Raw genomic sequence first — 17,097 nt, forward strand, 5'->3', positions numbered from 1 at the left:
AACACATTTTTCTGCAAGAACAATTGCCTGTTTATGTAGTCTAGCTTATGAGACACCACACTAGCTTTAGGTACTAACACCAAGGTGGGAGAAAGTCAAGATTTGATAGAACTTCACCAAGTTGTTTTGTTTATATAAACCAGGAAGTACAGAGAACTGAAGTGATCAGATACCCTGGTCTAGAGTGGCTAAAACCAAATCATTCTTACCTGGTTTTAAGGCATAATGCATCACTTTTCTTGTTGTATTAGTGTCATCCACCAGCTGCAAAACAGAAAATGATGATATATTGCATCATATATATATATGTGTGTATATATATGTTATAGGTATAACATATATATAACATATATGTATACATATATATATATTTAAGTTATACCTGTAATCCTAGTTGTTCAGGAAGTGGGGATCAGGCAGATCCCTCACTGTGGGATAGCAACCAGATCAAAAATGTTCATGAGACCCCATCTCAATTAATGGATGGGGAGTTTCACACCTGTCATCCCAGATACAGCAGGATTTTTTTCACCAGTCTTGGGTCTTGAACTCAGGGTCTGAGCACTGTCCTTGGGCTTTCTCAAGGCTAGAGCTCTACCACTTGAGCCACAGCACCACTTCCAGCTTTTTCTATGTATCTGGTACCAGGTCTTCATGCATGCTAGGCAAGCACTCTACCACTAGGCCAAACTCCTGGCCCTCAAGAGGAATTTTAAATGGGAGAATCACATTCTAGGCCAACAACAGGTGAGAGTTCCCAGAGCAGAAAGGGCTGGAGGTATGGCACAAACAATACAAGGCCTGCCTACCAAGCATGAAGCCCAGTTCAAATACCAGGGAAAGTGGGCAGGTGGGCAGGCAGGCAGGCGGGCGGGCGGGCGGGCAGGCAGTCAAGGCGGCAGATAAGAAGGCAGACAAGAACGCAGGCAGGGAGGGAGGGAGGGAAGGAGGGAAGGAGGGAAGGAAGGAAGGAAGAAAGGAAGGAAGGAAGAGAGGGAGGGAGGGAGGGAAGGAGGGAGGGAGGGAACACCTTAACAAAAGTATTTCTACTAGGAAAGTGAAAATCAGCTGGCAGTGAGGGATGGATGCAAAAGAAAGCAGAATGGCTATGGGAAGTGAGCTGCTGGGGCCTGTAAGTCACTCACTACGCTGACGCTAGCTGCCATGTCTCCTCATATTCATCTCCACTTTACCAACTCAAAACTAACTTTATATGTACAAGTAGAATTCTACTTTTCCTTGAGCCTATTCCTGCTCTTCACTCCTAACTCACACCTAGTAACTAGATTACCTGACCATCATTTGGTTTTATTTGCTTTTTGAGGATATTTTTTCCTTCTTTTCTTTTCTTCTCTCTTCTCCTAGAGCTTTGGAGCTGTCCGGGTTTATTTGTGTGTATGTACACACCTACTCAACTCTCCTTTTACATCCCACACACTAACCCAATACAACACCAGCTAAATTTTTCTCTGTTTTTCTAATTCCATCTTCCAATTAAAACCCAAAAGGCTTAACTTGTACCTTTTTCCACCCTATATAACCAAACACTTTGCAATAATCCAATAGCCCTTCTCATCTCTTTCCAGCTATCACCTTGACTAAGGAAAGCCTTCACAGAGCATGAAGACATACCCTGGAACCTATACTATCCAAAACAACTCAGAGAAGTTCATTAGAACTTACCATTAGTATAAGGCCTCACTTCCCATCTGTTAACAGCCTATGAAACTAAGGTTCCTTATCTAAAGTACAGAAGAGTCCACAAACAGTGTCTCCAACACTGAAATTGACTGAAGTTGACTTTGTCAACTGAAACACACCATGCTATTTTATATACCACCACCCAGACTGCACCCATTTTAAGGAAGAGGCAAGAAACCATCAACTGTAAGTATATAGATTTTAAATCTTCCAAAAAGCTTGGACCCAGGGGCCGGGAGTGTAGCCTAGTGGCAGTGTGCTCGCCTAGCATGGGTTAGATTCCCTGGAACTACAAACACAGAAAAAGCCAGAAGTGGGGCTGTGGCTCAAGTGGTAGAGCGCTAGCCTTGAGCAAAAAGTATCCAAGGACAGTGCTCAGGCCCTGAATTCAAGCCCCATGACTAGCAAAAAGAAAAAGAAAAAAAGGCACTGGTGGCTCACTCCTGTAATCCTAGCTACGCAGTGGTTTAAACTAGCCCAAGCACGAAAATCCAAGAGACGCTTATCTCCAATTAACCACCAGAAAACCGAAATGGTGCTGTGGCTCAAGTGGTAGAGCTCTAGCCTTGAGCTGAAGAACTCAAGGACATCGACCACACCCAGAGTTCAATCCCTAAGACGACAAAAAAAACTTAGACCCAGATGAATAAGCCCCAGTGAAAGATCACCAAATTCACGAATAAACAAAGCAATATATTTTCTTCAGAAAACCAATAATATAGGGATGGAGGTAAAGTGGTAGAGTCCTTGCTTACAAAGAGAGGCTCTGAGTTCAAATCCCAGCACTGCCAAAAATAAATGAAAAAGAGCAACAGATGAACTCTCATGGGCAATTTTACAACAAACATAATGTGACAATGAAGGACTTAACCCAGACTGAAGGAAAAAAGTCTTGAGCATTTGACTTACTAGAAAACTGGGCAAATTAAAAAAGAATTTGAGCTGGATGTGGTAGCTCATACCTATAATTCTAACTACTCCAGAGGTTGAGATCTGAGGATCAAGGTTCAAAGCCAGCCCAGGTACAAAAGGACCTGAGACTCATCTCCAATTAACCTGTAGAAAACGGGAAGTTGGGCTTGGCTCAAGGGTAGGGTAATAGATTTGAGCTGAAAAGCTCAGGGACCATGCCCAGGCCCAGGGGTAGGGTGGCAACCTTGAGGTGAAGAGCTCAGGGACAGTGCCCAGGCCAGGTTCAAGCCTCAATGCCCACAAAAAAATAATAATAATTTGAACTTGAGAAATGAATAAATAAGAGATATCAAATGAATAAGAGAACACAAATAGCTTGAATAAACTAAAAAAGCAATACGAATCTGAGAGAGGAATTCTATAAAGAGATGGAAATCTTGAAAAAGTATCAAACCAAAATCCTGAAATTGAAGAGTTCAACTGCCTAAATAAAAATTCAATCAGAAGCCTTTTTTCATTGTATTATTTATTTATTTTCTTATTATTTTGGTACTAATAGTGGGGCTTGAACTCAGGGCCTGGACCCTGCCCCTGAGCTTTTTTGCTCAAAGCTAGCACTCTACCACTTGAACTACAGCTGTACTTCTGTCATTTTTTAGAAGTATTTTTGCTTTTCCAATTCTATAATGGTGAAATAGAATACAAGTAGTTATTTCAAATTTCGTATATTGGCTCAGACTTGCTGTCTTAGAATATGATTTCTTTTAGAGAACATTCCAAAGGCTGAAATGTATATTGTGCCACAACTGGGTGAAATACGCTATATGTCTGCTAAGTCCATCTGGTATAAGGTATCATTGAATTGTGAGGTTTCTTCATTGATTTTTGTTGTTGTTGTTTAAGAGTAAGATATTCAAAAAAAGAAAAATGGGTTGGGAGTTTAGCCTAGTGGTAGAGTGCTTGCCCAGCATGCACAAAGGCCAGGGTTTGATTCCTTGGTATTACAAACACAGAAAAAAGCTGGAAGTGGTGCTGTGGCTCAAGTGGTAGAGCGCTAGCCTTGAAAAAGCCCAAAGACAGTGCTCAGGCCCTGAGTTCAAAATGGGGCTTGGCCAAAAAAAAGCCCAAGTGGAACTGTGGCCCAAGTATTAGAGTGTTAGTCTTGAGCAAAAGAAACTCAGGCACAGTGCCCAGGCTCTGAGTTGAAGCCCCAGTACTAGCATAAAAGGGAAAAAAAATTATGAAAAACAAAACCTAAAGGAATTCATCATATTAAACCAACATTTCCAAAAATACTCAAGGAATCTTGGCTCAGAAGATATAAATATGTCACATATATACATACATACATATATGTATATGACACATATACACACTATACACATATATACTATACGGCAATGAAGAAAAATGAAATCATGTCACTTTCAGAGAACTAAATACACTTGGAGGACATCATACCAAGTGATGTAAGCCCTTCTTAAAAACAACAAGACAGGGGCTGGAAGCCCTACTCTAGTGGTAGAGTGCTTGCCTAGCATGCATGAAGCCCTGGGTTTGATTCCTTGGTACCACATACACAGAAAAAGCCAGAAGTGGTGCTGTGGCTCAAGAGTAGAATGATAGCTTTGAGAAAGCTCGAGGACAGTGCCCATGCCCTGAGTTCAAGTGCCAGGACTGGCAAAAAAAAATCATGTATTTTTCCTCATATTTGCAGGAACTATGCCCAAAAGTATACACGTTCATAGACATGAACATATATACATTTACATAACTATATACACAAATAAATGCAAAACTTTGAATTTAACTAAGAAAGATGGGAAGAAGGAAAGGAAAAAGAAAAAGAAGTTGAATGATTTTGAAAGAGGATGAGTGCAATGAAAATATATGGTTTGCAGCTAGAAAAATAGAACAAGGAAATCTGTTGAAACTGTTTCAGGACGGGGAGAGGGATAATGAAGGTAAGTCTGCCTAGAATATATTATAAATATGTATGGGCATGTAACAATGAAATTTCCCCACTGTATGACTACTTTAGGCTAATAAAAATTGAGATAGATAGATAGGTCTAAAGCAGAAGGGCTGAGGGTGTGTGGCTTAAGAGGTATGAGTGGTAGCATGACTATCTAGCAAGTACAAGGCCAAGTTCAGACTAAAAAAATAATATGACTACTAAAAAAATAATAATTGTTCACAAATTTCATTCTACAGAACTAATAATAGGGCTTCTTGTACATAGGGCATTTGTACATACCTCCATTATATAATCCCCAGGAGAAATGTTTTGAAGGAGGCAGCTGGTTGTCTCTGTATTCTGTTCCTGAAAAGATACAAGAAAATGGTCACCAGGGTTTCTCCCTTCCCCTAGTGTGCAGAGACTTCAGTTTTGATCACATTTTCAGAAGATGTAATTAGGTCCGAAATCTAGTAAGTTTATCTGCCGCACATTACCTGAACTTCACTTTGATAAAATGTCTGGTAGAGCACAGGGCTCCTGTGCTTAGCATGTAATGCCTTCAGAAGGAATATTTCATTTGAACACACACATTTTTATTTAACAGAAGTATGGGGAAACATCACTATGCATGTATTTTGTCAGAATTTTAACTTGAATAGAAGCTCTACGAGGTTTAATGACAGAGGGTAAGAACCAATGGGCCAGTAAAATTATGACAGTACCTGATCAACACACATAAAAACGTGCAAGATGAAACTGAGTTTTGACACAATGATCAAAAACCTCTCTTGGAGATGGGAAGAAGATGGCAGCCAAACAATTGAGAACTGTCCTAGTGTTTTCTAAAGAAATAGAGATTTGAGGTCCTCACACTCACTTTTCCCCTAGAGATCAACAACAACAACTATATGAACAAGTAGACAATCACTGGAACTGAAAAAACTCGTAACTTGTACATATAAGGTTGGGTGGCAGAAGGAACCCCTTGGCTGGGTGGAGGGAGTGGCCTGCAGCCCCCCAGGACACCAGACCTGAATGGTGAGTCTGCAGTGTTCAGGCACAGAGATTTGCCACAGTGCCACCAGTCAGCCCTCACTCCTCAGGAGACCAGCCTGATAGTGACCCACAGAGCTTGGCCTAAACTGCTCCCTCTCGCCCGAGAAGGGGCACCACATTTGAAGATAAAGAGACCAAAGCCCTTCCTCATCCCTACCGCACCTGTTGGCTCCCAGCAGAGGGCTACCGGGACACATACTGGGGGGCGCGGGGGGGGGGGGGAGGGGGAGGGTGCTAGGACACTGTGACCACCACAGCCCTTGCTATTGGCAAGGAAACTAGGCCTGTTTGAATACCACACATACAGAATCCTGCACATGCACAGAAGCCCGCCCCTTCCAAAACTTCACACGGATCCTGGAGGCCTGAATCTAGTCTCCCCAGCCCTCCACAGCAGAGAGGTCTAAGTGCCCAGCTACTGGCAGACTGCTGCCTGGTCAGGAGCCACTGTACACACTCTGGAGGCCAAGCACCAGCCACCTGAAGAGAGCCAACCCAGGTCCAAAAGGCTAACTCCTGGGCACCTAATGAGATCCCACCCCTCCTGAAGCATGCACTCATTCCCAAGGCCTGAATCTAACCTTCCCAGCCCCTGCTGAAGATGGTCTCAGCTAGCCTGGGGCCGAGGGTACACACAGCTGCTTGCTGGCCCAGGGACTCAGTGAGGGCTAATCTACCTGGTGTGAGCTAGCCCGGACCACGCAAGGGCTGCCACCTGTCGGGTATGAACACTCAGGCCTCGGCTCTGACAATCCCTGAATCCAAATGCATAAATCACAATAAAAATATTACAAGACTCATGAACAATCAAGACAACAAGCCAAATCCAAAAGCCAGTCACAATCCAGGGGATGACCCCAGTGAGAGTGAAGAGATGGAGGGCAAAAGAACCATTAAAGAAATGACGACAGGCCGAGCACGGTGGCTCATGCCTGTAATCCTAGCTACTCAGGAGTCTGAGATCTGAGGATCAAGGTTCAAAGCCAGCCTAAGCACAAAAGGATCTGAGACTCTCATCTCCAATTTACCTCTAAAAAACAGGAAGTGGGGCTTGGCTCAGGGTAGGGTAAAAAGCCTTGAGCTGAAGAGCTCAGGGATATCACCCAGGCGGAGTTCAAGCGCCATGACCCACAAAAAAAAAAAAAAGACAGACAAAAAGAAAGAAATGGTGATGGGCTGGGAGTTTGGTCTAATGGTAGAGTGCTTGCCTAGCATGCATGAATATCCAAGTTCAATTTCTCTGTACCACATACAGAGAAAAAAAGGCAGAAGTGGTGCTGTTGCTCAAGTGGTATAGCCCTAGACTTGAGAAAGCCCATGGACAACACTCAGGCCCTGAGTTCAAGCCCCAGGACTGGCAAAGAAAAAAGACAAAAAAAGAAAAGAAAAGAAAAGAAAGAAATGGCTAATGAAATAAAAGGGGGGGAACATAAAAAATAATTTCAAGAGTACAGAGAAAATCCAGGACACCCAAAAAGAAATGGTGATAAAAATAGACATACCTCATTAGAAAACTGAGCTCAGGGACAGTGCCCAGGCCCAGAGTTCAAGCCCCATCACACACTCACACTCACACTCACATACACACACACACACACACACACACACCTCTCTTGGTACTTGCAGGGAGTGATCTGGTCATCTTGTGTACTTCCATGAAACAGTCCTACTCCTTTGATCATCTTTAGTTGTAGACTCTGATGACTGAGTTTCTATTTAACCTTGGCCCATGGTAAAAATCAGTTGTACAAAGAGTAATGACTCAAGTTCTCAATGTCACTGACATGAACTTGGGATATAAATTTAACTATACAGACATATAAAACTTATGATGGGATATATATTCTATAGACACTGATATTTAGATCAGCTTAATTTTAATTTTGTTCTTAAATTTATGTGCCAGTGATTGCATACAGACATTCCATTCTTGAATACTTATTTGTTAAACTTGATATTTGAAATATGATATAAAAAATTAGTGTTAATAAAATCTTTTAATAAAAAATCAATGGTACAGTAAATTGCTTATAGCTTGATAAGTGATATTTTTGTGTGACCTTGAGCAAGTCAAGTGACTTTTCTGAGTCCCATGTTTCCCATCTATAAAGACAACTGAGGGGTTAATAGTGTGACAGTAATTTTTGTTTCATGGAGTGGTAAGGATTCAGGGGAAAGAAAGCCTAATATATGCCACAATGAGGCCTGCTGAATGTTTAACATATTGAACAGGTGAAGAACTTAAGTGGTAGAGCACTTGCCAAGTGTAAGGCCCTGAGTTCAAACCCCAGTGTCAAACAAAACACCTAACATAACCTAAAAAATAAAACATACACATTAAACACACACACACACAAAATATTAATTCATTTAATCCATTAGTTATATATTTTCCAGACTACCATACCACCAGAAGGAGGAAATAACCAGGAAGGAAGGGACAACGGCACAATAGTAAATGAGATATATATAGCAATAACCATTGTCCAGTGTCTACTGACCATCAGAGTCAACAGTTTATATTGGGCCACACAGATCCCGGAGTCAAGGAATCACTTTGAAACACACTGGGCTCCTTACGTCCACGTGGCTGCTCACCTGCTTACAAGTCTTTCTCCTGAAAGGTCCTTCATGCTTAAGCTTATAATGAAGATAGAAGTAATGAAAGCCGAAGCTGTGTGGAGCATGGTCAAAGGACACTTGCATATCTGAACCGTGCTGGGTGATGTTCAGGTTCCGAGGCTTCCAGACTAGGAGGAAAAAGAACTCAGAGTCAGCACAGAAGGACTCAAGCCTCAGCCCAAACAGCATCCCAGGAACAACGTGGTTAAGGACAGTTCTACTTACAGGGTTTACAGGCCAGGTTGTCTGGTTGTAACAATAACTCACAGGCTAATAAAAGAGAGAGATTTTTTTTATTTAAAACAATTTAATATTTGCTTCTATTCAACAGTTCAATAAAATATAACTGTATGGTATTGCTGGTGGTATTGCACTCAACCAGGGCAGTTCTATCTCATGAAAATTTAAACAGTCCAATATAAAAAATATTAATGCAGTATAGTTTATGCCACATGAATGAAAACAACAGAAAGTCACTTTTAAAAGCTTGTCAGGCATTACATAGTATTAAGGCTGGAGGCCAAGGGCAGTTCATGTTTCTATCAAGTAGAGGTTTAGTTTTAGCTGTCTTTGCACAAAAGCCTTGTGAAGTGGCTCTAGTAACCGCACGAGGTTGTTTAATCTTCAGAGTGATTGAATATAAAATCTTAGCCAGGCATAGATGGCTCATGGCTGTAATCCTAGCTAGTCAAGAGGCTGAGATATGAGGATTGTTTTAAAGCTAGTCCAGGCAGGAGGTCTGTGAGATTATTATCTCCAATTAAACCAGCAAAAAAGTCAAAAGTGAACCTGTAGCTCAGATGGTACCATCTCATCTGAGCTGAATTCAAGGCTTAGTATTGGCACAAAATAAAAAAAGAAATCTGAAAAGGGAAATGCTGATGTAGTGAAAAACCAAAAATCTCACAGAGAAGGACTGCAATCAGATCACAGAGGGAATTTCAGAACTGACTGTCAGCTGACTATCCTTGGCTTTCAGACAGGAAGACTGTTCAGGATGCAGTAGGCACTACTACTTCCAGGTGACTGGATACCAAGTTTGAAAGCAATGGGTCTGGAAGATTAAGGAGATAACATGTACAGAACAGCTGGGAAAGGTGAGCTACTGGAACCTCCTCACATGGCTTGTGGTATGGAATATGAACTCCACAGCTGGACTTTAGGGTTCCAATCCCGGCTCTAGACTTTCTCTTCCTGTTTCTCATATAGACACCACATCACACTCTTATAGAGATAAACTATATTAAAAATTGGAAGCATTTAGAACAGAGCTTGATACGTTCATGTTAAATCCCCCACTCACCCCAATCCCAGGGCTTGAACTCAGGGCCTGAGCTGTATTGTATACTTGGACACCTTTTGCTCAAGGCTAGTGCTTTGCCACCTGAGCCATAGCGCCATGTCTAGCCTTTTCTGTGTATATGGTTCTGAGGAATCGAACCCAGGGCTTCATGCATGCTAGGTGAACACTCTACCATTAGGCTTTTCTTCTGGCCTCTCATGTTAAATCTTTCTAGGAAGAAATCATCTTGGGAACACTGCTTAAATTTCTTTAATCTACTTTTTACTACCCTGATAACAGGCATAATGCATAACCATTTCATGATCCTGTCTTTTAACCCTTGAGTCAACTCATACTTGTGTATGTTGGCATTGGGGCTGGAACTCGAGATCTAGGCATTGTTCTTTAGCTTGCTTTTCTTTTCTCTCTTTCTTTCCTTCCTTCCCTCCCCTCCCCTCCTTTTCCCTTCCCTCCCCCCTTCCCTTCCCTTCCCCTTCCTTCCTTCCTTCTTTCTCTCTCTCTCTCTCTCTCCTTCCTTCCTTCCTTCCTTCCTTCCTTCCTTCCTTCCTTCCTTTCTTTCTTTGTCCTAGGGCTTGAGATCAGGGCCTGATATTGTCCTTGGGCTTTCTCAAGGCTAGAGCTCTACCACTTAAGCCACAACACCACTTCTGGCTTTTTCTCTGTATGTGGTACTGAGGAATTAAACCCAGGTCTTTGTTCATGTTAGGTAAGCACTCTACCATTAGGCCAAACTCCCAGCCCATCCTTTAGCTTTTTTGTTTAAGGGTGATGCTGTACCACTTAAGCCACACCTCCACTTCTAGGCTTTTGCTGATTAATTGCTGGTAAGTCTCATAGATTTTTCTGCTTGGGCTAGCCTTGAACCTTGATCCTCAAATCTCAGCCTTCTGAGTAGCTAAGATCAAAAGTAAAAGACACCAGAGGCCAGCCATTTATACTTTTTTTTTGGGCCAGTCCTGGGCCTTGAACTCAAGGCCTGAACATTGTCCTTGGGTTTTACTCAAGGCTAGAGCTCTACCATTTGAGCCACAGCACCATTTCTGGCTTTTTTCTATATTTGTGGTACTGAGGAATTAAACCCCTGTCTTCGTGCATGCTAGGCATGCACTCTACCAGTAGGTCAAACTCTCCCATTTATACTTTTTATTCCTAGGTTTAAAAAAAATCACATTTGGTTTTGGTTTTCCTAGGTTGTAAAAAATCACATTTGCCTTTTACATGCTAGGCAAGCATGCTCAGTCACACCTCCAGTCCACAAAAATCACATTGTTTTGGTACCTGGCTGTCTTAATGGTGGTCACAATGTCCTCAAAAAGTAACTGTCAGAGCCAAACACCAGTGGCTCATCCTGTAAATCCTAGCTACTCAGGAGGTTGAGATCTGAGGATCACAGGTCAAAGCCAGCCTAGCATGAAAATCCATGAGATTCCAATCTCCAATTAACCACCAGAAAACCAGCAGTGGCTCTGTGGCTCAAAGTGGTAGACTGCTAGGCTTGAGCTGAACAACTCAGGGACAGTGCCCAGGTCCTGAGTTCAAGCCCCATGACCAATGACTAACAGCAACAACAACAAAAACAGTAACTGTCAGGTCTGATTTAGAACAAACTAGGAATGGTGGTGTCTCTGGTTAAGTTAATACGGTCTAACTAACCTTCGTTTTTAAGAATATTTTTCTATTCTTTTTTTTTTTTTTTTTGTAGGGCTTGAACTTAGGGCCTAGGTGCTATCTCAGAGCATTTTTGTCAACATCCAATTTTCTAGTGGTTGGTTGAAGATAAAGAGTCTTATGAACTTTCCTGCCTAGGCTGGTTTCAAACTGCAGTCCTCAAATCTTGGCCTTCTAAGTAGCTAGGATTACAAGTGTGAGCCACTGCCTCCTGGCAAAAATACAGTTCTAGAAGCCTTTTCTAAATGTTCTTCTTCTTACCCTACTATTTCATACTAGTATCTGGTGGGCTTTTGAACACATTTATGCACAGAAAATCACTGAAACTCACTCAGCTACCAAGTAGAACACTCACCTCGGGTCCTAAAGAAGAAGGGGTGGTAATTGCTTTCGTTTTTGATGGAAGGGAAAGGGACAATCTTTACAAAGTAATCTGTTTCAAATTTCATGTTGAGAAAAGGTTGAGATTCCATTCCCTAAAAAGGAACAAAATCATACATGGCATTATAGAGATACCACCCACCCTTCCACTTACAGCCTGACTGTCACCCAGACAAAATTCCAGGGCCCAAGAGAAGCACTAAGTCACTATTTCAAAGACCAAGTTTGAGCTTGGATCTCCAACTCTGAAGACGGCCAGTACTGTCTGATCTTTGGCAAGCAAGGAAGCTATGGATTGCTCACATAAAAGCTCAGAATTGAGGGGAGAGAAGATTGAATCTCCGAAACTCTTTAGAGCACAGACATCTTCCAGGAAGGTTTCTGAATGCAACTCAGGACTCGTATTTACCACAGAGAGGTGCTAAAGAGTTTCTTAGTGAGCCAAGAGAAGTTCTGGGGTTGCCTTCCCATTCTCCTACCTTGGAGAGGAGGGCTGGACCGACCCCACAGCCCTTTCTGCTACAAGGTTAGCCTTTCAATAGACCATTCAGAACCCAGCAAACAATGGCAGGTCTTCAGAAGCACATTTTCTGGGTGAGACTTACAGTTCTTTTTAAGCTACTGTCAAGCTGCTTGGGGTCCTTTAGAATCAGTTGTTGGCACTGTCTTCCTTCAGACTTCAGCTCCTCCAGTATTACTCGAAATCCTTTCAGGAATTCGATGCCTAGGCAAAGCAGAATGCTTTTGTGAAAAGCGGACCTAATTACTTCTGAACACACTTTCCTCCTCCAAGGTTACCATTCTCTCCACCCACACACCGGAGGTAAAGGACTTCTTACTGTGCGCAGAATGTCTGTGTTCATACAATGGTAAAGTGCATTCCCAGCATTTTTCTGGGGCATGCCAGGTGATTTCCTCTGTCTCACCACTGCTTATATAATTAGTGTCTGGTCTGCCTCGCCATTTCACAAATACTCATTGCCTCGGGGATACGAGGCTGGAATCACAGTTGATCAGAACAGTAGAATATGTAATTCCTAGATCATGGAGCAGGAGTGTTCAGCTGGGAATAAAATAACTTCCAGTATTGACTAGAGAATGTTTGTATGCCATGTTTCAATGTCAATGTTTGGCTCTCTTATTTTCTGGCATGTTTTTACTCACCGATTGAGCAAATTCACAACAAAGTGTGTGTCTGTATTCAAGGGGTTCCTAGGTTTGAGGTTAAATGGTTTAGGAGAATGCCAATGTGATTTATAAAGCAGTTCTTACTCTAATCACACCTGAAAGGCACTACCCAAGGACTGCCCTGTGGGAGCTTTGCACAGCCCTCAGAGGCAATGAGATGCCCGCAGTGCTGCTGAACAGCACAGGCCCAGCCTCTGGCTACCTGAACTTTCCCCACTAGATGCTTTCAAAAGGATTAAGCCTTGATAGCCACAAGAACCAGTACCAAGGCTCTGTATCCCATGGAGACTAGAATGGTTCAACTGCAGCTGGAGATCCCCGACGCTGGCCTCAATTGGCAAGTATCAATTTCACATTCTTTCTAAACACTACACAAGGAGACATTTTCAACCCTTCCCCTCCTAGGGCAAAAGTAATGACACAGGATGCAATTAACCAGGTGGGAAAATTATTAATGGCAAAGGCCAGGGAAATCTTTTTTGAATACGCTCTCTAAATCCTATAATTATTTGACTAAGAGAACACATTTCATGGTGCATGGTGTAGGGGAGAGCCACAATTAGAGCCTCATATTATAGGTACAAAATTCTACAGTAAACAGGAACTAACTGTGCCATGCTATTCTTAAGCCATAATGCTTCTTGTGATGTGACAGCCAGCATACCCATCGCCAGAGATTCACATGTGATGACAAGATACAAGATCTTTGGGCCAAATGATTTATTAGATCTCTGAAGATTTTTGCCTGTTAAGATTAAGAAGGGGGAGTAAAAGACTCCTGAATAAAACCTTACTATTGAATTTCTACAGTGTTTATAAAACTATTGTTTAACAATAGCTAGGTTACTGATATGATTAAAGGCCAAGTACCTCAAAAGTACTGATCCACTAGAGTGAGCCAGTGTGGTTCTAGTTTTATTTATTTATTTTTGCTGGTCCTGGGGCTTGAACTTGGGGCCTGGGCTTCTCCCTGAGTCTCGCTGTGCTCAAGGCTAGTGCTCTACCATTTGGGCCACAGTACCACTGCTTTTTCTATGTATGTGGTACTGAGGAACTAAACCCAGGGCTTCATGCATGCTAGCAAGCATTCTACCACTTAGCCACATCCCCAGCCCCACTAGTCTTATTTTTTTTGTCTTTTTTTTTTTTAATCCAGCCTACAAATCATGATGCTAAATGAGGGGCTAAAAATAAGGGAAGCAAATGTAAATCCTCTGTTTCAGGGATGTTAACTCCTAAAAGTTACAAAAGTTATACATCTGGCAATCTTACAGAGAAGTTTCTACTAAAAGGACATTCTTTTTTTTTTTTTGCCAGTCCTGAGGACTGAACTCAGGGCCTAAGCACGGTCATTGTGCTTTCCTCAAGGCTAGTGCTTTACCACTTGAGCCACAGCAACACTTCTGGCTTTTCTATGTATGTGGTAGTGAGTAATCAAACCCAGGTCTTTGTGCATGCCAGGCAAGCACTCTACCAAACTCCTGGCCCCTGAAGGGACATTCTTATGTGCACTCTATCTCTCCTTTGGTCTCTCTCTCTCTCATCATTTAAGCTCATTAAGGTACAATTATTCCCATTTACAGATGAGGAAGCTGAGTGTTGGTAGTTTACCAGCTTGCAATCAGGCTACTGAAGAAGCTAAGATCTGGGCCAAGAGTTTGGCCTGGTGGTAGAGTGCTTGCCTAGCATGCATGAAGACCTAGGTTTGATTCCTCAGTACCACATACATAGAAAAAGCTGGAAGTAGAAGTAGCACTGTGACTCAAGGGGTAGGGCAGTAGCCTTGAGCTAAAGAGCTCAGGGACAACACCCAGACCCAGAGTTCAAGTCCCACAACTGATTAAAAACAAAACAAAAAACCCACTAAGATCTAAGAATCTAGGAGGTTGGAAGCCAACACAGGCAGACAAACTTAGATCCCCAGTTAACCAACAAAAAGCTAAAAGTGATAGAGTGAGCTCTGGGTGAAAAAGCTATAGGAAAGTGCAAGGCCCAGAGTTCAAGCTACAAAACAAACAAATTGAGAAGCCAAGTTTAAGAACAACTGACTGACCTGCCCAGGACCACAAAAGAATACAAAGGCAGATCAGGGTTCGAGCCCTGTAAGTCTCTGGCTCTGTCAGTACCCTTTAGTCCGCGTGTTTTCCTGCCTTCTAAGGCGTTTCCCATAGAACCTGATAGAAACTAACAGGACTTATCCATCTACTCCAGCCATAAATCATAACCCAGGAAAAACACAGCCTTCTGCCCTTACCATCCTGTATGAAATCTTCCTATCACCAGCTCATGACTTTCTAATGAGGAAATCGCAATTCCTTAGACCAAGCTTCAGGCAGTTGAGTTTTAGCCACTTAAGTATTATATGGATTGACCTTTGAGCCACAGAAAATTAGTTTTATCTTTAAATAATAAAATGAAATTATTTTTGAAAACCTATAGGGTGTATTTATGTAGACAGTATTTATGTAGACAGGTGAATAGGCCCCACAGACTGTTCTTAACCTCAATCTGGTTCTGAGATTTCTCCTGTTCAAATGAAGAGATCTGGTCTTACCCAGGTTCTGGCTCTCCTCTGTTAGCTCATGATGGACCGTGAGGTAGGTCTTCAAAGAAGCTTGGACTCCACAAGGCTTGCCTCTAAGTGCCTTGTATGAGAGGTCGATTCAAACCAGGTATGGCAGAATGTATCAGTAACAGAAGGATCCCAAGTTCACAGCCAGGTTAGACTAGTGAGACCTTGTCCCTGCTCCCCCAACCCCCACCCAAAGAAAAAGACCAATTCTTGGAAAACTCAAGCCTAGTTGAAGAATCATTTTTTTTGGGGGGGGGCAGTCATGGGGCTTGAGCACAGGGCCTGGGCTCTGTCCCTAAGCCTTTCTGTGCTCAAGGATAGCACTCTACCACCTGAGCCACAGCACCACGTCCAGCTTTTTCTGTTTATGTGTACTGAGCAACTGAACCCAGGGTTTCATGTATACTAGGCAAGCATTTTTTGGGGGGACCATCTTGGGCTTGAACTCAGGACCTGGGCACTGTCCTTGGACCCTTTTTGCTCAAAGCTAGTGCTCTATCACTTGAGCCATAGCACCACGTCTGGCTTTATCTGTATATGTGGTACCAGGGAACTGAACCCAGGGCTTCGTGCATGCTAGGCAAGCACTCTACCAACTCGAGTATGCTCCCAGCCCTGAACAATCTTTGTTTTTCTTCTAGGTATTAGCAATTCACTTAAGAAGAAAGATTTAGTCAACCAGAATCCCAATAGGTAAGATGTGTTTTTTTTATTTCTGTGTTCTTGATTGTTCTGGAGCGGGAGATAGATACACAGCATAAAGTTTCAATTTGTTGCCAACTTTAAAAATTATTTATTGCATGGTTTCTCATGAAAACCTGGATTTTCCTGAAAAAAATTACCAAATGTTCCAATACTGGATCCATATGGGCTTGTGAATTTGGCATTCTGGATGCCAAAGACATTTATGTCCTTAGATGGGCCACAAGTTCTCCTGGCACTGCCACCTCTCTCCCTGTGATTACACACAGGCCAAGGCTTTAGTGCTATCAAGCGCACACTATTATTTATCAAACCCATAATTCTTTTAATCACAGCCAAGGAAAGAAGAGCCATAGGGGGCTAGGAGTTTGGCCTAGTGGTTAAAGTGCTTGCCTAGCATGCATGAAGACCCGGGTTCAATTCCTCGGTACCACATACATAGAAAAAAGCCGGAAGTGGTGCTGAGGCTCAAGTGGTAGAGCTCTAGCCTTGAGAAAGTCCAAGGACAGTGCTCAGGCCCTGAGCTCAAGCCCAGGACTGGCAAAAAAAAAAAAGAGCCATAGGGTATAGCCTCAAGCTGTGTGTTGGTCTAGCAAGTGAGTACAATCAAATACCAAGTGTGCACATGCCCAACCCAGTGCCAGCTTCCTCTCATCAAGATCTGCCTGCCTAAGTGGTCCACACACACCCCAGCTCACCACAGCAGAGCTGACTTGCCACTTACCTAGGGCCCCTGGGGACCAAAGAATGGTGACTGCCACTTGGTCGTGGCAAGCATATTGGCTAATTGTGATGTTCTGGGCATCAGCAATCACATGCTTCCCCACTGGATTCATGTAGGTGGTACAGTCTGGAGAGTTGGGAAAAATGAGAACAGTTATATTTGTATTGTATTTTCAATTTCAGTTTACCAAACTACACAGAACATTTTATTTAAAGATATTTACCTGATAGGTGCTGGTGGCTCTCACATGTAATCCTAGCTACTTAGGAGGCTGAGATCTAAGCACCATGGTTCAAAGCCTGCCTGAT

General features: G+C 42.6%; 1 protein-coding gene across 1 annotated transcript in view; it reads right to left on the bottom strand.

Annotated features, from left to right (window-relative positions):
* Il17rd (interleukin 17 receptor D) overlaps positions 1 to 17,097 on the bottom strand; it is a 79,305-nt gene that overhangs the window by 8,839 nt on the left and 53,369 nt on the right. The window contains exons 3-9 of the mRNA XM_090355078.1: positions 16,790 to 16,915; positions 12,209 to 12,327; positions 11,578 to 11,698; positions 8,477 to 8,521; positions 8,228 to 8,379; positions 4,871 to 4,936; positions 210 to 264 (exon numbers count right to left, since the gene is read on the bottom strand). Coding sequence (XP_090211204.1) covers positions 210 to 264; positions 4,871 to 4,936; positions 8,228 to 8,379; positions 8,477 to 8,521; positions 11,578 to 11,698; positions 12,209 to 12,327; positions 16,790 to 16,915 — 684 coding nt within the window. The remainder of the gene's footprint in view (positions 1 to 209; positions 265 to 4,870; positions 4,937 to 8,227; positions 8,380 to 8,476; positions 8,522 to 11,577; positions 11,699 to 12,208; positions 12,328 to 16,789; positions 16,916 to 17,097) is intronic.

This window comes from Megascapheus bottae, chromosome 2 (genome assembly GCF_031878675.1).
Source record: "Megascapheus bottae isolate mThoBot1 chromosome 2, mThoBot2.hap1, whole genome shotgun sequence".
Lineage (NCBI taxonomy): Eukaryota > Metazoa > Chordata > Mammalia > Rodentia > Geomyidae > Megascapheus > Megascapheus bottae.